Raw genomic sequence first — 24,471 nt, forward strand, 5'->3', positions numbered from 1 at the left:
TCATGGTAATCGCATCTGGAGTGGTGAGCGGTTTTTCTTGAAATACACCATGGGTATTATTGAAGCCTTCACAGACCATAATTATACACCCAACCTTGTACAAAAACAAATCTCCTGTGCCTGATCTTTCCAGTCCCCCACCACCTCCCAAAGTCCCACTGTCCGGCCACAGAGGAGCATTCCCCTCATAACTCAGTACCACCCAGGATTGGAGGGAGTTAATTAACTTGTCTGCCGGTGTTTCGACTACCTCTCATCGTGACCTGAAATGAGAAATTTCCTGCCAACTACCCTTCCCACCCCTCCCACAGTGGTATTCCACTCCTTCTACTGTGGTATTCCACAGTCCACCGAACCTACACAATATACTCGTCCGTCCCTACACAACTCCTGCTCCCAATCCCTTATATTGGCTCATACCCCTGTAATAGATATACATGAAAGACCTGTCCCATACATTCTCCCACCACCACCTGCTTCAGTCCAGTCACAAACATCATGTATCCCATCAAAGGTAGGACTACCTGTGAAACCAGTCATGTGATCAACAAGCTAAGCTGTAACCACTGTGCTGCATTCTTTGTGGGTATGACAACTAACAACCTGGCTGCCCGCATGAATAACCACTGACAAACTGTGACCAAGAAACAAGTGTATCATCCTGTAGCTGAGCACGCTGCCAAATGTGAAACCACCAACACCAACTTTTGTGAATTGCACAGGTGGGAACTTTCCCTGTAATACATCCTATGTTCCCATAACCCTCTTGGCCTCAACCTTCGTTAATCATTGTCCTCACCCATCCAGCTCCTTCGCTGTTCCCATTCCAGCACTACACAACCCTCATTCCACTATCGCACCAAGTCTTTTTACTTCTCTCCTTTTCTGCTAGTTCTACCCTCCTATCCCCTGCCCTCCGTCTAACCTGCTGCACTTCACTGTCCACCACCCCTAGCTTACTATCCCTCCCCCTCCCCTCCCCACCCTCCCACCTAGTAACACTCCCATCAAGCGCTGGTGTTGCTGCTCGCAGTGTAGCTACAGTTGCCTGAGACTGCAGTTGTGTGTGTGTGTGTGTGTGTGTGTGTGTGTGTGTGTTCATCTATTTTTGACGAAGGCCTTACTGGCCGAAAGCTTTATTTGTGACAGTCTTTTTGTTGTGCCTATCTGCAACTCAGCATCTTCACTATATGGTGTGTAGCAACTGTCCTTTTCATAATATTGTTAATAATAATAATAATAATATGACTTGTTAGAAATACATTAAAGAAATATTTTTGCAGTAAGTGTAAGAATGGAACATGAATATACAGGGTGTTACAAAAAGGTACGGCCAAACTTTCAGGAAACATTCCTCACACACAAATAAAGAAAAGATGTTATTTGGACATGTGTCCGGAAACGCTTAATTTCCACGTTAGAGCTCATTTTAGTTTCGTCAGTATGTACTGTACGTACTCGATTCACCGCCAGTAGGGTGGGCTGACGAGAATCTGCACGCAATTGTGCAATCACGTCATCAACACAGATTTTCTGTGAACGTTTGGGCAGGCATTGTTGGTGATGTCTTGATCGGGCCCCATGTTATTCCACCTACGCTCAATGGAGCACGTTATCATGATTTCATACGGGATACTCGACCTGTGCTGCTAGAACATGAGCCTTTACCAGTACGACACAATATGTGGTTCATGCACGATGGAGCTCCTGCACATTTCAGTCGAAGTGTTCATACGCTTCCCAACAACAGATTCGGTGACCGATGGGCTGGTAGAGGCGGACCAATTCCATGGCCTCCACGCTCTCCTGACCTCAACCCTCTTGCGTAGACAAGAGCTTTCAAATGCCCCCATGAATGAAAGCTCTTGTCTACGCAACCCCGGTACCAAATGTAGAGACTCTTTGCGCTCGTATTGTGGACAGCTGTGATACAGTACGCCATTCTCCAGGGCTGCATCAGCGCATCAGGGATTCCATGCGACGGAGGGTGGATGCATGTATCCTCGCTAATGGAGGACATTTTGAACATTTCCTGTAACAAAGTGTTTGAAGTCTCGCTGGTACGTTCTGTTGCTGTGTGTTTCCATTCCATGATTAATGTGATTTGAAGAGAAGTAATAAAATGAGCTCTAACATGGAAAGTAAGCGTTTCCGGACACATGTCCACGTAACATATTTTCTTTCTTTGCGTGTGAGGAATGTTTCCTGAAAGTTTGGCCGTACCTTTTTGTAACGCCCTGTATATATTGAGAGATTATCCTTGGAAGTATAAAAAAACTTTTCTAACATAATTTTTATAGTATTCCTGAAGGTTTGTATTTCATGTAAGTGGTGGCTGGTTTTGGTCCCATGTTCATGTAGAGACCTGTTTAAAGAGTGACATTTGATGCCTTTCTTTATGTGGGTCACTGTTTGCAAGATGTGTTCACATGGAACAGTCAAGATTCCCATAGATTTAAACAACTTAGTACAGCAAGTTCTCTTGCCATGTTTTGTTATAACTCACACAGCCCTTTTTTGTAGCTCAAAAACTGTACATTCTGATCATTTGTTCCACACAATGCTATGCTGTAACCAATTATAGAATTAAAATATATGAAATACACACTTAAGCTGCTGGAGACTGGATTCATTATTCTAAGTGCATAGAATGCTGAAGCTAATCACTTCTTGTAGGCAGTAATACTCTCAGTCTACTTTAGTTGTAAGTCAACATGCATCCCTCGAGATTTTATTCTTCATACACCTTATATTAGGTTGGCTCGTTGATTGGAATGAGGGACTAAACAGTGATGTCATCAGTCCCTCAGTCAAGGGTTCACTCAGCCATATATATGACAGAACCAGTAATGTACTTTGATGAGAAAACAACATAGGAGTGGTAAAAGTGAGGTACTGCAGGCAATACTGATGCCAGAGCTGAAAAATGATTTACGGGGAAGTTGAGGTATACGAACTGGATTGGTACATTGGTTAGAGTAATGAAGAGAGAAATCTCTCCGGCATTTGACCTCATCAACCTGAGTAAGGGCGAAGAGAGGTATACAGCAAAGAATGTCTTCTATTCAAGCGATCCTGAACAGTAAAAGCAGAAAGGCTAAAAATGTAATGGAAATCAGTTGGAAAGTCAACAATAAATTGGGATGAAATAATTAAGTCCACACTCGGGCATCAGCCAGGACCCTTGCACGGAAATCTGTACCGCTCCCAATCCATCACAGGCAAAGCATAAAGAGGAGGATAGAATCTACTAATCAACAAAGTGCTACTTCTAAAATGGGAAACAAGATGCGGCAGAACAAAAGGCAAACCTCCTAAAAGAAATTATAGCAGAAGAAAGGACGAATGGCACAGGCAGCAAGCAAATGAGGAGGAGTCAGGGGTCCCCCTGGCCCAGCATGTGGCAAGAGATGCAACCATCACCCCCTTCCTCCTCCGATTAAAACATTATACCTGAGAATAAAAATCACTGTCACAGAGGAAACGAAGAATCAGTTCAATTGTCTATGAGTCGCCCACCAACATGAAAGGAAAAGAACTCAGGCGGCCAGGCTTAGCAAGGAGGGAGCATTACTCCAGGAGGTGAGTAACTGCCAGTACGGCTTCACAACTGTGGCTTGTTACTTAAAATAAAACTGTGGGTCAGTCCGGTATGATCAATGTGGAGGGGCCACACAACAGTGAGTTCCTTCCAGGAGGAATGGAATGAGGAGTGTGACAGCAGTATTAGTCTGACCACCTGGCAGCGGCATAAAGGCGACAGGATCAGTAACAAGGAAGTGATAACTTCAGTGGAAAGTGATCACTGTCACAAAGGCCACTACGAAGTGACCGAAGTAGCAAAGTCGTGAGACAGGGGAAGAGAATGTTAGATTTACAGCTGTAAAGGTGCCATAGGTGGCAGTGAAGTGGGTAGGAGTGCCATCATTGATCGATAAAAAGCTGCTTAACTAGATGGCCCCTACCAGATGAAGTGGTACATCCCCACAGGAGGAGGGAGAGGGGAGGTGTTCGCATTAAAATCCTCAAGTAGGAGAAAAGGGGAAGAAAGTTGTTGGAATAAGGTGGCAACTCAGTGTAAGTAACTGGCCTGCCTTGAGGTTTGTAAATGTTGCAAATGGTGAGTGTTGAGATCATTTGCACGTGCACCACAATTGCTTCCAATGCATCTGAAAGGGAATCCACTCACTGACAATGAATATTGCCATCAAAAGTAGTTTGAAGATTTTCTGTGTCAAAAGATAATTATTTACAGCTGTATTTATCAAGTCAAAATTTGTCTTACTGCAAGATCTTTGGCTGTGCAGAGTGGTTGTTGTTTCACATCTCTGTCCAAAGAGTGCAGTACTGTCCGTGTTATGTTCTGCTTGCTGTTTACCTGGATCTAATTCACAGAAGCAGTTCCGTAATAGTAAAAAATGCCAAAGCATGCAGTTACTGCCAATGAAATAGCACTGGAGTTTGAAGCTGATAATCTGTATGTTCCTGATAAATATACAGTATTCTGTAAATACAACAACAGTAGGATATCTTTGGACAGAAAAGATACTGTACTGAAACATGTGCACAACGAGAAGCACAAAGGAAATAAAGCCAAGAATTCCAATTTGCAAATAAAGAATAAAGTGGCAAGCTTTGATCAGCAGCAGGTTTCAAGTTTCCAAGAAAGAGAAAAACGACTGCAAATATCTGGCTCAAATGACTGCCAAAACTTTTTTGAAAGTGATTCCTCTCTACAAACTGGAAAATGAAGATTTTTGGCAATGGATGAACGAGTTTCTCAAAGGCAAGCAGTGGTTACCGATACTAAAAAGAATGAAAATCGAATTGCAGTTTTCAGCTTGCAACCGTATATTTAATGAAGTAATAAATTTTGTTCGCACTGATTTAGATTGTTTTTAAACTGAATGGTAACAGCAAGGTTACTTTTGTTTAAAGTGCTGGCGGCATTCCATGGATCAAGACAATGAGGGAAAATGTAGTATCTCCAGCAAAAAAAACAACGAAAGGATGAGGTGATTCAGTAACTAGCTGGCAGAGGGCTGTTGTAGTCTTAGCAGTCGAGACCAGTGACAGAAGAGGTCATTGTGTTACTGCTGTGATAGTAAAAACGGCTGAGGCTTGAGTGAACAAAAACTTTTTGTTGGAGAGTGCAAGTTATTGGCACAGCAAAATCTACTCAGTGTGCTCATGCAATGTTGGGTGTTCTGCAAGACTATAATATCACTATGCAACAATGAAATGTAAATCAAATGAAAATAGCCAATTCCTATCAATTCTAATGTTCTGATCATGAATATCACAAAAACAATTCAAATTTAGCTCTAGTTTTCATTTTACACTGTTTTATTACAGTGAGATAATTATACACAGATTTTTATGTTAAGAGTAAAATCAAATAATATAATGGTTCATCAAAGCCAAAATAACTAGTAACAATGGATTACATTATTGTCCCTGGACTTACTTGTGTGCAATATTTTGCATATAAACATTTTGACACCAATTTTAGTGATTTTTTTGTCTCCCTCCTCTTCAACTTCAGTGAATTTATTAATGCATGTAATAATTTTTGCATATTCGTGTCCAGATTAACTACCAGTTGTTCAAGTTGACTGCTATTGAAGTGAACAAAAATGCCAAGAGTTTGTGTTAATAGTGCTGACACATTTTGCTATGAGTGTGCAGAAGTGAAATTTGCTTCACAAAAACAGCAAATAACTCCATTGATTAAAAAAGCCGTTATTTTGGGTGCAAAATAGATGATCAAGATAAACCCTGGGCTCCACATGTGATCTGGAACACTTGTGCCAGCAACCTCAGGAACTGGAAGCATGGGAAAGGACATTCAATGCCCTTTGCAATGTCCATGATCTGGCTCGAGCCAACTCACCATGTCAGTGACTGCTACTTTTGTATGGTTCCTCCCTATCAAGAAGGGAATATCTAACAAGAAGAAGAAGCAGACAGTGATCTATCCTAACATTCCATCTGCCATAGTCCAGTTCTACACGGGGAAGGATTGCCAATACCTGAAACACTGACAGAGTACGAGATTACTTCTGATAGGGATTCTGAATGTCCTGAACCATGTAAATCACAAGATCCAGGTTTTCTTCCAAATATATCATCAACTGATGATCCACAAAAATTGTCTCAAAATGAGTTAAGTGATCTCATTAGAGATTTGGAGCTCTCTAAAGCTAAGGCTGAGATTTTAGCCTCGAGATTGCAGCAGTGCAATTTTCTGGAAAACAATGTAAATGTTTCATTCTACCGCAGAAGAGAGAACAATTCACTCCTTTTTTTAACATGCAAAATAGTCTTGTAGCATGTGTGGACATAAATGATATAATGATTGATCTCAGAATTAATCAAAACCCTGATGAGTGGAGACACTTTATTGATTCTCAAAGTTGAGATTAAAAGCAGTGCTTTTGCATATAGGTAACGAGCTTCCTTTTATTCCAGTTGTGCATAGTGTGAATATGAAAGAGTCATACCAAAATATGAAAATTTTACTAGAAGCCATCAAGAATAATGACTTTCAATGGCAGATTTGTGGTGACTTTAAAGTGATTGCACTGCTACTAGGTATGCAGTTAGAGTATCCTCCATCTCATTACAGTAAACATGAATGGCACACCAGGAAATCTCTTCAACCAGGTATAAAGAACATTAAGAGTGAACCTCTAATAGACCCTTAAAAGATTCTGCTCCCGCCCTTGCACATCAAGTTGAGTCTCATGAAAAACTTTGTTAAGGGAATGAACAAAGATGGTGAAGCGTTTAATTACTTGAGGCAAAAATTCCCTTACTTAAGTGATGGCAAAGTAAAGGAGAGCATCTTTGCAGGCCCACAGATTCGAGTGCTTTTTGGAGACCATACTTTTGATGCAATCATACAAGCTGATGAGAAGCATGCATGGGAATGTTTTAAGACAGTCTGTTTACAGTTCTTAGGGAACAAATGAGTAATAAATTACAAGGAGATTGTAGATAACATGTTGTCATCTTATGAAAAACTTGGTTGCAACATGTCACTGAAAAAGCATTTCTTACATAGTCATCTTCACTTCTTCCCCAAAGATTGTGGTGCAGTAAGTGATGAACATGGGGAGTGATTTCATCTAGATTTTGCCATATTTGGAAAGAAGAAGAAGAAGAAGAAGAAGATGATGATGATGATGATGATGATGATGATTGGTTTGTGGGGCACTCAACTGTGCGGTTCTCAGTGCCCGTACAAATTCCCAACCTTTGCTCAGTCCAGTCACGCCACTTTCATGAATGATGATGAAATGATGAGGACAACACACTCACTCACTCATCTTGAGGCAGGTGAAAATCCCTGCCGCCGCCGGGAGCTGAACCCAGGACCTTGTGCTCAGGAAGTGAGAACGTGACCGTGAGACCACGAGCTGCAGACACATTTGAGAAGAGGTATGCCAGAAAGAGGAGCCCTACTATTTCAGCAGATTACCGCTGAACTGTCATATGTGATGTTCCCGAGTATGTGTATAAATGTCAAGCCAAGCGAAAACAGTCATCTTCTGAATTTATCCCTGAACAAAATATGTAACTGTATATACTGTACATATGGACATTTAACATTTGTAATCCTTTATATACATTTGTGACCAGTTAATTTATATATTTTCTTTTGTGCTTTACATAGTTCTGGTAAAAAGTAGATTTACAAAGCATTTTCATTCATGTAATACCATCATCATTTTTTCTTAATATTTTACTTTTGTTCTTCCAGAATGGCACCGAAATTTATCAATGCCTGACAAACATAACATAATTCAAGTAATTATTCACTTAAAATTTGTTATGCTGAATCTTGGAACATGAATGTATATTCAGTTAGTGAGTTATTTATACAAAAATGTAGATTACTTTTTTAAAAAAACTAGAGCTAAATATTTATGAAGATGATGATTGTGTATCATTTTATACTGAAATAAACATAACTAACTCAAAATCATGCAATTTACACACTTTCACTTCAAATTTGTTTTTTAGTGATTCACTATGATAATGTTAAATCTATTGTAACCAACAGTGCTAGGTAAACGAATAAGTGTGCCAATTCATTGAGAACAGTCGTAGGAGACCATTTCAGCCATGTTCAATGTTGAGCACACAAGCTGAATATGGTCGGAAACGTTTTTTCCAAGGAATGTTTGAAACTGAACTCAGCTACAACCAACTTAAAGAGCACTGTTCTGAATACCAGGAGGTGAAAACATTTACATCTATAGTCTTTAAAGGAGGAGAAGAGGAATCTGAAGGCATTTCCTCTTCTGGTGTTGACACATAGGAGCTCTTGGCTTTCCATAGTCAGTTATGCAGCAGAATATTTTGAAGAGATGGTGGAATTATTCTGTAGCAATGATACACAGGTATTATCTACTGCAAGCACTGATTATGTTGATCCACTGTCTAGCGATGTAAGTTCAATTCTTCTGGAGGAACTGTTCATTAAGTAGCACACACAAATGATTTGATGAACATCAGTGTCTTTTTAGAGTCTACAAACCGTCCTACCTCAAATGAATTATACTCAAAGTTAAAGAAGCTGAACAATGGCTTTGTTACTATAGCAGATGGAATTTTTGGTTAGGAAACCAGCAAGCTTGTGAATACAGTAAAGAGGCATTCTCTTCGGGCAGAGATGAGAGAAATGCTTAAACACATCGGACTGCATCTCCAAACAAAACTGGCAATGCTCATGGCTACACATCCATGTAAGTCTCTATTCTCAGTCCAAGGATTGTGTTTCAACCATAGGACAGTAATCACAAACTCTGTTAATGCTGATATGGCAAAGTGTCTCGTGTGTACCTGGCATGGCAACTCTTAGCAGCACAGATATTCTGAAGGGATACAAATCTATTCAGAATTTAACTGAACAGCAGCTTTCGGCAAGAACTCTGGACATAGTCAAATGCCTGCAGGCAACAAAACTTGACAAGCCACAATTTGCTGCAGTTGCACTGACGGTTACATGTTCAAACGTAGACTTGGAGCAGTTATTTTCACTATATAATGAAGTGCTAACACACCAGCAGCACAATCTGATTTCATATGAAAAACTATCCTTGGTGTGCAGTTAAGCATTTTTTTAATGTCTAATAAATACAATATAATTGAGAGATTCATTCTCAACAACATACTGAATTACAATTAAATAAGCCAAAACAACAACTATAAATAAAATTCTTCTTTCTGTTCAAAAACTGAAATATGTTTGATGTTTAATGTCTAACAAATATAATTTAACTGAGACTTATATTTTCATTTATAACATAGCACTGAAAACAAATAAATAAGACAAAAATAAAGAAGAAATTTTTAAAATATGCGTTAAGAAACTAACACCGTAAAAAAACACCAATAACTACCATAAAATGAAGTGACTTTTTCCTGTACTTAGTCATCAGTAAAGTGTATATGTTATAGAGCAATGCTAATTGCAGAAAAGGAGAAACTAAGTTGTTGTTGTAGTTCCAGCAAGTGACGGTAATATCCATTACAGTTCCACTGAATAATCACATTATGAGTGTCTAGGTTAGTTGTGAAGGAGCCAAGAGACCAGTCATGCTCCAGGATCACTGGAGTACCCGTGTTCTGGGTCTGGTTGATTCTCCTCCTCTTCCTCCTCCCTCTGCAGCCTTTGGTGGTTGGGGCTCTAGAGATGGACTATTTGCATTGAATGTGGAGACAGATGAAGAGTGGGCAGCCCTGGGACCCACAGGTCACAGTTCCTTTAGTCACTGATCGGTGCCAGGCCTCTGATCTGTTGGTTTTTAGGAAGAGGGGCCTAGTCCCTGTTAGATGCCAGAGGTGAAAGCTACTTCTCCAGCAATGAGCAGGAAATAGTTCCCAAAGTTAATGCTGTGGGAACCACAGGAGAGAGAGGAGGGTGGTGGGAGAATTGGTCGGGAAAGAATAGGGATAGTGGGAGTGATGGATGTGATTTTTGCATAATTGGTTATCATATCAAGAGGATATAGGCACTGATATTTTTTGCACACCCCAGTACATGATAGGTGGTCAGTAGATTTATATTCCTGTATTTTCTTTTCTTTCTTAAAAACAGAGCAAACCAGTGTATGTGGAGGATAGTGTTCTGTGCAGTTGACACACTAAAAGTCGTCGTTCACAGGGGCTACCTCCATGGAGTGATTGTCCACAGCCTGCTGTACAGCTGGATGGAGTATAACCAAAGTGTAAGGATGGGAAGCACCTCATTGGTGGTGAGACCTAAGGTTTCATGTTACATACAATGACTAACTTTTTCCATAACAACATTGCCTTCAAATGCTAAGATAAAGGTGCCTGTATCCGTCTGATTATCCTTGGGACCTTTTTGGACACTTCAGACAAAGTGAACACCTTGCCACTCAGGATTAGCTCAACGAGTGACCATAAGGTCTCAGTTGAAGATGATTTCTTGGACCATATTTGAAGTTTTGTTTGGGGCAATACCACCCATGACACCCAGGCATTCAGATGCCCGCAGAGCTGTAGATTGCTCAGAAAAGGAGGCTTTAATCAACAGCAAGCCATTACACATTTTTCTGAATGACTCGACACCTCCAAAGTTATCTTCAATATCTACCAACAAAAAAGGATTATTGCAGTACAAGCTTCCCCATTAGTTTGTGTGTGGTCTAAGTACTGGATAAATTATTTTTCTCTCAAATGTCTGGCTGTCCCTCTTCTCATGGAGTAGGATAATAATTGCCCGCATTGAAATTTCTATACCTCTCTGCTGAGCCGATTGGATCACAGCGGAAATTTTTTGGTGTAATTTAATATGTTTCATATGCAAAATGTCTACCCTGATGCCACCTACTCTAATCAAGGGCTCTCCTCACAGGCACCAGCAAGCCACAGCAAAGGCCATCTGGCATGATGACTGTTGCCGGGAAACGGGAAACCTGATGTCCCAGGAAGACAGGCACTACTTGGCATATACGGGGAGCTAGCAGCTTAGGCATCAGCAATGTGACCCTTGCATTGTCAGGGGGCTTAACTGACAGGGTATATAACAACAGCACCCTATTGGATTGGCTGCCGAGTTGGCTTTGAAGTCCATGTAAAAGACTACGCAGGTATTGTATGCAGGTAATCTTTAACACCGTATTCAGTAGACACTATTTAGGGTGTTCTTCCCCAGTCAGTCCACCTTACAGAAAATAAAAGGGTAAATGAAGATCAAACCCAGAAAGGGACAAAAAATTACTTCAGCCTGAAGATGAGGAATGAATGAATATTCTGAGAATGGAATGCAGAAGCTAGAGAAAAGCCAGGTACACGTTAAAGGCTGCCACCATGAGAAACAGAGAATGAGAAAGAAGGACATATAGAGATGAAAGACTGCAGTAATGGAAAGGAAGTAGGTGCTGGAATAGTTCGGGGCCCCATGCTCGCCATGCACATACTCATGAAAAAACCGTAAAACCTCTTACAGGACAGAGCTCTTGTCAAATTAAAAAAAAAGGTGCTGCTACAAACATGTCCAGAAAATAAGACTTGGAATATTGTCCGTTTTACATTCTTGCAGCTCTCCTACTTTTCTCCTAGTCTGTACCACATGGCCACTGCCTCAGTGTACTTGTGTGAATGTGTGTGTTTTCTACTTCAGTAGATTGCCTTTGTATAAAAGCTTAAATATTTTAGCAGTCTTTTTCATGTGGCTGTCTACAATTGAACACCTACTCTATGTGCCAAGCAGTAGTCTAGGCTTTCTGTATTGTTATTACTGAGTTATTAGTTTACAAAGTCATGGTTGCAAAATACTGAAAAAAATTATATACAACAGAATGGGAAGACAGAGACAAGCTGACCTCAAGGAAAATCAGTGTGGGTTCTGGAGAAATGCATGAATATGTGAAGCAATGCTGACCTGGTGACTTACTTGAGAAGATATACTGAAGAAAGACAAACTTATGCTTACATAATTACTAAATTTACAGAAAGTTTTTGACAATGTTAACAGGAATACAATGTTTGATATTCTGAAGGTCACAGAGATAACAACAAGAAGTTAAAAGTTATCTACAATTTCTCCATAACCCAAACTGCATAAAAAGTAACTGTAGTTGGTAACAGAGTAAGACAGGGTTGTAGGCTATTGCCAATCTTATTCAAGATGTACACTTAAAAAGCAGTAAACAAAAACAAAGAGAAATTTGGAAGGGAATTAAAAGTTCAGGGGGAAGAAATATAAACTTTAAGGTTTGCTTATGATGGTGTAATTCTGTTACACTAGGCAAAGAACTTGGAACATCAGTTAAATGAAATGGACAGTGTCTCGAAAAGTGGTTATAAGATGAACATCAACAAAAATAAAACAACAGTAATGGAATGTGTGAAATTAAATCTGGTTATGCTGAGTTAGATTGGGAAAGGAGTCATTGAAAGTAACAGTTGAGTTTTAGTATTTTAGTAGCGAATAACTGATGATGCAAGAAGTAAAGACCACATAAAATGCACATTGGCAGCAGCATGAACACTGAGTATAAATATAATCATTATCAAGTCCTTTTTGCAAGAATTTTCCTTGAATGCAGCCTTCCTAGTGTGGAAGTGAAATTTGAGCAATAAGGTTTTGAAATGTCGCAACAGAGAAGAATGATAGGGATCATATGGGTAGATTGAATAACTAATGAGGAGGTACTGAATCAAACTGAGCAAAGCAAAAATTTATGGCACAATGTAACTAAACAAAGGGATCGGGTTGATGGGACACATCCTGAGACATCAACGAATAGTCAGTTTGGTAATTGCGGCAGGGAGGGGAAGGGGATTGAAAATCATAGAGTGAGGTAAAGAATTGACTATAGGAAGCATACAGAAGTGAATGTACGTTGCAAAACTTATTCAGATATGATGCAGTTCACACAGGGAAGAGTGGTGCAGATACCTACAACAAACCAGTATTTGGACTGAAGATGACAATGACAATGGCGCCAGCAGCAGCAGCAGCAGCAGCAGCAGCAACAACAACATAATGTTTGGTAAAAAGAAGTACACAAACTTTTTCTAAAAGTATGGAACAGAATAAGTTTTACTAAATTAAGATAGGTCTGAAGTGACTACCATTACCATACAGTGGTTTTGTTTATTATTTTCAAGTAATTATGTCAACTGTTGCAATACAGCAGAAGCCATTTACAGCACAATGAATTAGTGACCAAAAGATTTGTGCTTGGCATGAGTTGTACTAGCATTCTAATATGTATAATACTACACAAAGTGGACTTTCAAAACTCTCATAGTTGATGCTCTGCAAATATTATGTTATTGGTATATCTCTCTGTTAAAATTTTACTTCAAATTTTGGTAAATTTAAATGATGGACATACCTTGGTTGATTGTCATAAAGGGTAACACAGCTGTATATGAAACAGATTATTCCAACAACAGAGGCAGGTAACAACATGTGTGTATAGAAGCCCAACCACGCAAAATACAAGGCAATTTTGACACCAAAATATTCCTTGATGTAATCCAGTGGCTGGTAGTGGAAGCACTTGGAGACGGAAGCCCACTCCGTGTACAGCTTGTAGCGCATACTGCCAGTTGTTTTGAGATCACCCTTGAAAACAGACATAAACACAAGTTAAAAGGTGACTTTCCTACAGATAGATGTAATTCATGTACAGAAAAGATGAATTTACACTTATATTCCAGTGAAGAATCTTAACAAATAATGATGTTTGTCCAGTTTTTAAAGTGTGACAATGGAAGCTCAGACAAATATTACAAGGCTATTCTGATAAATTTGAAGCTTGATTATATGTGACAAGTTCAAACTGTATCCTGGAACTGAATTCCTACCAAAATACTTGCCTTTCATGAGCAGGGCACTAGCAGTTACAAGCTGACACATGACTTACAAAATTAAGCAACACTGACCAAAATAACAAATTCAAAACTCCACTGACATTTACACAATCAGTGTCACGCTGACAGCTTTTCCCCTCTTAAGTTTTTAATTCAAGCACAATGTAGATGACACTGTTCCATGTCTGATGGAAGACTCAGCATAATAGTTTTTTTCTTTTTTTAACAGGAGCTGCTCAGTAATCATGTCATTAATCTCAAAGAAACACTTATGAGGGGTCAGTAATCTCAAAGAAACACTTATGAGGGAAAGCAAGTCTTGCATGAGTAATGGTCACTTACATATCAAACAGGGAATGAGCTGAGGATTGTTACCGAATCTGACAATGCTGTACAAGGGTTGAATGAAAAGTAATGCCTCCACCTTTGTTAACAGGGTTTGGATGGGAATATTTTAATAAACCAAACACATAAATAATCCTTAGAATGTAATCTTTAATTACCAATATTCACTTTTCCACATAATCACCAGCCAATTGGATACATTTCTGCCAACGATGAACAAGTTTTCCGAAGCCGTCACGGAAGAAGTTGACACACTGTTTCTGCAACCAGATCTTCCGATAGTCAAGCAAAGCGATAATGTGACCCACACGTTCTTGTGAAACGCCGATTGTGCTTGCAGTTCTCTCTGAGTGATATGATGATCATCCTGAATCAACCTGTCAACCTTTTACTTGTGAAACTCAGTAGTTGCTGCCACAGGATGTCCAACTTCTGTTTGTCACCCAGGTCAGATGTCCCCGCCTCAACATCGTTAAACTTACTCACCCAAGGACGGACAGTACTCACATCAACACAATCACTATAAACTGCGTTCATTCTCTGATGAATCTCTCTTGGGGTGACACCTTGTGTCAAGAATTCAATGACTGCAAGTTGCTTAAATCGCATTGATCGACCGTCTGCAGGGTTCCATACTTCACACTGTAAGAAAACAACCGTTCAATGCTAAGGCTTCCTGCCAACTGAAGCTGTAGAGAAGAGGCTACGGAACAAGCCAGTACCTGCCGCATACCAATGCTGCCAACTGTTGAAGAGTGCCGAAGGTGGAGGCATTACTTTTCAGTCAACCCTCGTATATCAGCTAACTGGACAAGTGAGTGCTCACATAATCTGTTGTTTCATTACACCATTAACAATCAATTACAACCATCAAATGGTAAGGGTCATACGGATCTTTGCCTTCCATTGGCAATGTTCCACCACATCACTACACCTTACAGCCCAATTCACAGCTGCAATCTGTCAATGCTCCTCTCACATTGTTCTGAATTTCAGAGGGTCTCCTGGCATATCTGGGAAGGTAGATGTCAATATGAAATAGACTAGAGGAATACATAGGGAGGCTAACTGATCTGTTAAGGAGGTAGTTTAAAACCCTTGTCTAACTGACTTTTTAATACTGTTTGTCAACCTGGGACCCTTACAAAACTGGATTAAGTGCAGAAACAGAGATTCTTGAGGTACGACTTGCACGATTTATTATAGGTTTCTTAATTACTAGCATGATTTTCTTGTAGACATGCAAAGGAACCTCCAGTGGGATATGCTATTAGTGTTATATTACAGGTGGAGTCTAGGGATTGCTGTGGATATACTGGTAAGCATTAAAATAAAACTATTTTCACCTTCAAAGAATAGCACTGATAGCTATGCTAGGAACCAATGTAGCATAAGGCACTTTAGCCAACAGTCCTGTAGACTCAGCAATACTCCAAGCCTTCCAAGCAATAATATTGGCATCTGGAAATGCTTCAAGGTCACCATAGTCTGCACTATTGCCCCCAAACAACAGCCAAGGTAAGCCATGTTGAGCCTCCAAACACAGCTTGCACATCACAAGCGAAATTAAGGCGCAGTCCACGAAACACATTGGGATCTACAATTAATTGCTGTTTATTAAACTGCCCTGCCAAGTCAATATCAATTGCTTTTAACCTCCGATACACAGGTACACTGCGCCGCCAGCGACGACGCCATGCACTTCGCAGAGGCATTGCTGAGGCACGTTAACACAAGTGAATCCCCCTCCCCCCGCCCTCAAATACTGTTAGATAACAACACAGTTGTAATGAATGATATAGCGTAGAAACTAACGTAAGCTAGTTGAAGGCAGCTCCTCAGCGTGGAGGAAAATCAGATGTCACAACAAAGACAAAACAGTCATCAACGATTTTATTTGAAAAATGAACTACAAAACTTTGTGTTGAAATAAATATGAACAGTTCAGGCAAGGGACTTCCAATAATGTTCTGGTCTACTCAGTGTGTGTATTTCAGTGCTGCATTTGTGGATATATGCCAATTAGCCACGGTCCAGTAACAAGATTTAAATAAAAAGTCTATAGCTACATCTGTACTCTGGAAACCAAAATGAGGTGCCTGGCAGAAGGAATGTCCCAATGTACCAGTTTCTAGGGTTTCTTCTTGTTCATTCACTTATGGTGCTCGGGAAGAATGACTGATTGAATGTCTCTGTGCATGCAGTAATTGCTCTAGTATGCAGGGGGATGAAGTATATTTGTAGAGTAATCATTTAAGGCCAATTCTTGAAACTTTGTTAATAGTCTTTCTTGGGACAGTTAATGACTATCTTCAAGAGTCTTCCAGTTCAGTTCTTTCAGCATCTCTGTGACACTCTCTCACAGATTAAACAAGCTTGTGACCATTAGTGCTGCCCTTCTCTGTATACGTTCAATATCTCCTGTTAGTCCAATTTGGTATGGGTCTCACACATTTGAGAAATATTCTAGGACTGGTTGCAAGAGCAGTATGAGTAAGCGGATGAGAAAAAAAATTCCTGAATCCCTTCCCCCCCCCCCCCCCCACACATGAAAATACACTTCTTGCATGGTGAAAATACACTTTTTCCATGATAAGGCACAGTGTACTTTCTCTCCAGCTGTAAAAATATCAATCCTTTGAATGGTAAATGTTTTATACATCAGCGTAGTACTTCCTGGACTTTTGAATATGGAAAGATTTTTGATGTGCAACAACATGTGCACTGCATTTCTTCATATTGTGATGCACTGCATATTTTCGTGTTATGAAAATATAAGTTCGAATTCCACCAACACAGGACATTAGTTTCCAAAGCATTGAAACAGAAATTGCAATGCACTTTTGTAAGCCAATCATAACTCATATCACATGATCTCGCCAGCCAAACTTATTCTAAGTGGCTGGTTCTCAAAGTGTCGAGTTTTAAATGGAGTCAAACGTTCTGTGATTTAAGAAATTCATTGCACATTCTTACATGTATCATAATTCATCTTGCATAAAAGGAAATTTTCTTTCAAAATAACACTTTTCAAAGAACTATTCGCAATATTTTCCCACAACCTCTTAGACATGGATTGGTTTCAGCAGCTGCTAGAGAGCGCCAGAAAACAGGCATTACTGTGCATGTGCAACTATGACGACGTAGGAAGTCCATTATTGTGCAGCATTAAGAGATCTTACATGACATCATAAAAGAAACAGGACATCAAAGCATACTCCATGAGCACAGAAATTTTGTAAACCATACTAACATGCATAATTCAGCTTAAAGGAAACATTCATATGTCCAGATTCACAATGAAGTAGGCCCCAACCTGATATTAAGCTTTACAGTGCACTTTTCAGGGTGCAAATTTTTTTGGAGTACCTGTACTGTATAGTCTCATGTTTGATTCTTTATTATGGCATAATGTCATACGTGCCAGAAGATACAAATGTGCACTTGAAATTCAGGGAAGATTTGAAACTAGCCAATGGTGTGGAATGAAACACTTCGTTTCTTATAAAATGACTTCAACTCTGAAAAAGATTAACAAAAGACACATTTACTTAGCAAATCGACAAAAATAACTTCATTGTTGTGCAATGCAATTAATGCTTCACTGCCAAAAATGTCGAAATAAAGCAAAATCAGAAAACTGAAACTAATAACATATTTTAACCTTCCGTAATTATGTGAATGTATTTTAATTCACTTCATAGCTGCCGACCACAGAAATCCATTTTGTTTTCATTTGATGTGTGAACTGTAAACGAAGAGGAAGCAGCAAAATCACTAAACGTAAACATGGGTCACTCTCCTCCTCCCCACTACAATCCAGACTGCTCTGTGCATGTGCATATCTGGCAGCTTGGGCGAACTATAAAAATTTTTGCTACTGCTGCAGCCACATTTCAAGTAGCCAGAAGAGAAAAAAGGTACTGCTCATATGCAACTCAACTGTGCATAAGCCCGTTGGCAACTGCTCAAAACAAACTTAATTTAAACAGTTGTGATGTCATGCTCATCAGAAGCAATTTGCTGTTAGGAAGTATTCCCTAGTCTTTGTCCTAAAACCTTTGACACATTTCACTTTTGGCAGGCACTTGTGTGTGCGCTATGTTTTGTTGTTGTAAATGGCACATTTCCTTTGAAACTTAAGTTTTATTTTGGTTTTATTCCCTCGTTTACATTTTCCTGCTGCAGTGTTACTCTGCAGTAGCAAGATACAGTAAAATTCTTTGTTAGACTATCAGTTCTTACCAGCCAGATTTACAAAAATCTAAGACTAAAACAATGAAAAATTCCTGGAATTCTAAAAAAACTCCTGGGTTCTTCCTGGTTTTCTACAGGGGTTTCCCAGAGCGTATACACCCTGAAGAGTGAATTGTAAGCAATTTCCTTTGCAAATTTATTGTAGTTCCCCAGCATTCTGCCAATAAACCGAAGACTACTAGATGATATTGGTACACCATGTACCTTCTGCCACACACCATACAGCAGACTGCATAGTACAAATGATGACAGTGAGGTTAGCATTATTACAGCAGAAGTGAAAATACACGTGTTAACAGCCAAACAAAACGGCTTGTAGTTAAAGGCTCTGAGGCATAGCTGCCCCAAAATATACATTACAATATATTTCTCAGTAATGTATTACAGAATGTAAATTACTGGGACACATTTCACATATTCCCCACATGGATTTAAACAATGACAGTCAATGTTTTTGGAACTGTTGATACAGATAGTAGCTAATCTGATGGCTACACCTTGAAATACCCATCAGCTCTATATAGTGGAGGTTGGGAGGGGGTTCTTAGCTTCTACGGAGTGCAGAGTGCAACAGTAATGGCTCTCCAAAAGGCACCGATTATTCGGCCTATGGTAGTCCTGCCAACCTCCACACTATTTTCATGCTCCACTCCTCACATCAGGAGGGAATGACGAGATGGCTGAGGCTTCGCTACCGATTCCCTATCTCTATTATGACTTACTAAGTAAGGAAGAATGCTTGTGTTTAACATCCAATTGACATCGAGGTCATTACAGACAGATCACAAGCTCTGACTATGTCAGGGATGGGCCATGTCCTTTCAAAGGAACCATCCTGGCATTTGCCTGGAGCAATTTAGGGAACCATAGAAAACCTTAATCTGGATGGTTGGACGCATGTTTCAATCATCATCCTTGTGAAAGCAAGTCCAATGTGCCAGCCATTGCATCATCTCGCACTTTGATGCTACACTAATCGACATTTATTATTAATGTTTTGTTTCTCACTTGGGCAGTTTTATCCTTTGTAGGAATAAGTTTGAAAATGTCTAGACAACCTAATGAGAGTTTCATGAATGATTAGAGGAAATTAGCACAAGAAACATGTGCTGTTACTTTTAGTTTCTTTGTTTTCTGGTGGCGTTTTGTGGGTTACAGTGTGTTATTAACAAGTTCCTTTTTGTGCTCGAGTTCTTGTGAGTTTTATGTTCTTGTGAATAAATGCAGCAGAGTGCAACTCCGAAAACAGGATGATATGAATTCAGTGTGTAATTAATAAGGTAAAAATTTGGAACGTGAGCTTAGGATGAAAGTGAAGGAACTAAGTCTGTCCAGAACTGATCAAAACATTAATCAAGAACAAAAACAGCATAAATGCACACAAGGGTACCGTATTTACTCGAACCTAAGCCACACCTGAAAGATGAAACTTGAAATCATGGAAAAAAAATTTTCCCGAATCTAAGCAGCACCTGAAATATGAGACTCGAAATTTAAGGGGAGCGAAAAGTTTTAGACCGCATCTCCAAATCGAAACAAAGTAGGTCCATTGTAACATGAGAGACAATTTAGGTCGAATGGATGGAGATACAGCTACAGTATTTGGTTTGAGTCGTAAGCTTAGCAGTTAGTCAGGTAGTCAAAGCTGTGTGTCAGGCGCTCCGTCCGTATTTATATGGGTACCCTTCTTTTTTCATGTGCTTCATCTGGTTTGAATCGATTGCTTATTTAGCTTTGATCTGATAAGTGCCATTCTCTTTGTTATAGGTGTTTACATCACTCTAAGCTGAAAATGCATTTTTGTACTGTGTCATGCATTGTTTGTTGCATTCTGATAATGATTGTTTACGACCTGTCACCACTCGCGGCATGGCTTGCTTTTGTGCACACTACTGCTGCTTACAATATAAAAAAAGAGAGGAATTGTCTCATTAGCGAAACAATGGCAAGAGACTGCTATTTGTTGTTACTTACACTTCTGCTTTCTTTGACAATGATCAACAAGAACCAAATAATAGACTGCGTATGATAGAAGATGTTCTGAACGAGAGTTTAGCGAAAAATTTTCTCCGTTTGTAAATCTTTGCAGACACCTCTTTAGTACATTATATTCTGCACAGAAATTAGTCACCTTAGATACAAAAATCTAGTCAGTTGTCGTGCTTCATTTCTGACTGTATCAGTATTCAGCATAAGAATAATATGAATATAAACATGACATGATATGTATATTCTTCTGCGTTTGCTGTTGTCTCACTCTAGTTTCGCAGTTTATTAGGCAGACAGGATTTAAATGAAATAGCAGCAAACACGGAAGAATACATGGCATAATGTTTACATTCATATTATTCTTATGGTGAAGAGAATACTGCATGTGATTCATGATTCATAAAAGTTCCTATTAGCAACCATCTCTCGTCACAGGTAGGAAAAAATTCAGAACGTAGAGTTGGCCATATTGACACATATGCCAAACAGTCCTGCCAGTCAGATTTTCATAGTAGATTTTGAGTGATGACTTCAAATGCAGAGTGTGTTGTTGTTGTTTTCAGTCCGTGGACTGATTTGATACAGCTCTCCATGCTTTTCAATCCTGTGCAATGCAGAGTAGCAACACTTATAAAATAAGAATGAAAATAAATTAGAAATTAAACGCTGAAATTTAAAACAAAATTTTATTAGGTTTGTAATACATCTTATACGAAATGATTAAAATATCAGTCATGATTCTGAATCACTATCACTCGAATCTTTGTTGCTCATTTCTTCATAGAGAGCATCGTCTTCTGTGCAATCTAGTGCATTGGATAGAGAACATTTTTTAAATGCTTGTTGCACAGTCTGATTTGGAACACACTTCCATACATCATAAATCCATTGGCACACTTGCGACAAACTTGCGCGTTTTACACGTCCTGTTGGTGCCAGTTGTCTGTCGCACACTTGCGACAAACTTGCGCGTTTTACACGTCCTGTTGGTGCCAGTTGTCTGTCACTTTTCAAAAGCCAGTCTGTGTACATGCATTTAAGCTTGTCCTTAAATGGTTTATTCAAACAGACATCAAGTGGTTGCAGAATTGACGTCATCCTGCCTGGAATTACTGCCACGTCCATTTTGCTTTTCTCTAATTTTCGTTTTACTTCAGGTGGTGTATGGCCGGCATACGCATCTAATACCAACAGACTGCGTAAACCAAGCATTGCGCCAGGACGATGATTCCACACATGTTTAATCCATTCAAACACCATGTACTCTGAAAACTACCCAGTTCCATTTGCTCATACAATTACAGTTTTTGGACACACTTCCGATTTCGGTAAAGTCTTTCGCTCAAAAACTATGAATGGGGGTAATTTATATCCATCTGCTGTGCAAGCAAGCATGACAGACATCTGCTGCTTTTCATCCCCTGATGTAAGAACACTTATGTCTTTCTTTCCTTTGGCGTCAATATAATTTGATGGATTGTCAAAATATACAGGAGTTTGGTCAGCATTTCCTATCTGACCAAGAAGGTATTGCTTTTCTGTGGGCCACCTAATTATGAAGCGCTGAAATTCCACAAGTTTTTCTTCATAATTTTTTGGCAGCTTCTGTGCAACTGAAGTTTGCCTCCAAAGTGAAAAACCCAGCGCTTCATAAACAGATCAAATCAGCTGCGACAAGCCTTAAAATTTTTGACTTTTTGCTCTCTAGGAATTTCATGTGCCTTAATTTTTATAATTTCGGCGTTTACAGGCAGGAATTTCTGACGCTGTTCCTTAACAAATTCATTTAAAATCACTTCTAGTGCATGATATCGCCCACACTTTGGCCCACTAAATGCTTCCCTGCTGATTGAACACCCAAATAATTTGTCTCTCTGCAGTCGCCATCGCATCGCAGACCTGCAGCACAATTAGAACTTTGTTCCGCAACAAAAAAAAACAACTTACTCCCCTCTTGAATTTGGCACTATAATGAAAGCGCTTTATTATGGGTCACTAATACCAACAAGCACTTCACAAAGTTGTGACGGCTACATGAAATCTTAATGAGTCCCAGCATATCAACTCGTGCAACAATCCTAAAGCCTTGTGCATTGTTGGTATTTTTGTGTTATGAAATTTATTTTTGTTGCTATGAATATTTGAAAAGCTGCTACATTCAAAGATGAACAATACGGAATTTCTATTTACTTCGTTGGATAATGCATGAAAATGCAGTGGTCGAAACTCGGGGAAGAGAAAAAAAGCTCGTCATCTACCTTTTTTTTAAATTTATTTACTGACGCAGAGGTTTCGGTGCCAGTATTTATCTTTGTGCCTGCAAAGCACGCCTGTGTAGCGCTACATATATTCGATGGCAGAAGTTAGTTGTGACTGCACCTACCAACATTTTTCAGTACTTCCACTTACTTTGCACTCTATCCTAAGCCGCAGGCGGTTTTTGGATTACAAAAACCGGAAAAAAAGTGCTGCTTAGATTCGAGTAAATATGATATACATGCAATCACAACAGAGCAATCTGCAATGCAGCTGAGTAGTTATGAGCCACACTACAGATAGTCTAACTGTAGCTGTTCTCAACAGGCTAGACAAAATGAAAGTAAATGAAACACCTGAAAAACTCTTAGCACATTGTTATGACCAGGATTAGGATTTTTAGGTGCGTCTTTTCTCTTATGATAAATTAAAGCTGTTCAGAAAGCTATCCCCATGTGAAATTTTGTTTCTAGTTGCCAAAAGAGGCAGTTTTTCACACGTCTTTTTCCTTTTTTTTTTTTGACCTTTATCCCTTTTCCCCCAACCATCCACACATTCCCCCCTTTTTCTTTTCAATTTCATTCCAGTTTATTCTATAAGATTTTTAATCAATATGAAATATTTAACTTTCAATTAATGTCTCCTCAGCTTGCTTTGTACGTGTTAATAGTAAGTCTACCTCTTTCAGTAAAAGGCACGTGTGGGACTTGAAAGCACACCTGCATCAACAGAAAATAATTGTGTGTTCAACAAAACCTCTTTCTCTCGCTTCACCGCTGTCAAGTAGCCTGCATTATTATGCAATTAACAATGGGTGATTCTACAATGCCAGAATCAGTCTGAATTTGTTGCTGTGAGAGACATCATCTGTTCACATGATGTTGGGAGGCTGGTCACGCAGAGATGGCAGTAACTGCACCCATTTAGTTCTGAGAATAGAACTGGGTTCTGCTCAAAACTACTAGAAATTGCTGACACTTCAGATCCAGCATGAATGACAACATCCTAATAATTGCCTTGGTGTCATAAAAGAGAGCGTGGACAGCAAGTGAGCGTATGCGCACAAGAATTTTGTGAGACAGTCGTATTGAATTAGCAACTGAACTGCTGTTAGCTCTTTGCTGTATGCTACTGAATGAGTGTACTACTAAACTTTACTGTGCCAAAGGTGTCCACAGTGCCAGATTTATTTTTCTGGCTCAGGAATTCAAACAGGATTTCATAGACATTGAAGCAATTGTTATGCGATGCACTACTTGCAATTCAGGAATTTAGTTAGATGAAAAATGCCAGCGAGATCACATCAAACGACACATTTCCAGTTCAAAGCATCAAAAGCAGAAGACTCTTCTAGAAAACATATCACGGCTGCAGCCACTATTACAAAATGCGTTCCAACAGAGTTCTTCAAAAAGCCAAAATTTGACGTAATTAAACATCTATTTGTGTGCAGCTCTTACACAAACAGAAATTCCACTCAATAAGATGAACATTCCAGCCTTCAAGGGATTTCTTGAAAAAACACATAGATGTCAATACCCGATGAGAGAACTTAAGGAAAAAAACTACATGGGTCCTGTTTACCAACAAACCATACAAAAAATCAAGGAGAGAGTGTGTGACTGCAATTTGTGAATCATTGTGAATGAAACCTTAGACTCGACGGAACGATATGTTTTGAACATTTTAGTTTATCCCTTATGAGAGAAGAAAGTTAAGCCCATGTTGTAAGAAATGTATGAGTTTCAGAAAGACAATGCC

The 24,471-nt window shown here is 39.4% G+C and overlaps 1 protein-coding gene across 2 annotated transcripts in view; it reads right to left on the minus strand.

Annotated features, from left to right (window-relative positions):
* LOC126100228 (anoctamin-1-like) overlaps positions 1-24,471 on the minus strand; it is a 126,029-nt gene that overhangs the window by 64,538 nt on the left and 37,020 nt on the right. For both annotated transcript variants that reach the window (XM_049910806.1, XM_049910805.1), the window contains one exon: positions 13,383-13,615. In XM_049910806.1, the coding sequence (XP_049766763.1) occupies positions 13,383-13,615 (233 nt within the window). The remainder of the gene's footprint in view (positions 1-13,382; positions 13,616-24,471) is intronic.

The sequence above is a fragment of the Schistocerca cancellata genome, chromosome 9 (genome assembly GCF_023864275.1).
Source record: "Schistocerca cancellata isolate TAMUIC-IGC-003103 chromosome 9, iqSchCanc2.1, whole genome shotgun sequence".
In the NCBI taxonomy this organism is placed as follows: Eukaryota; Metazoa; Arthropoda; class Insecta; order Orthoptera; family Acrididae; genus Schistocerca; species Schistocerca cancellata.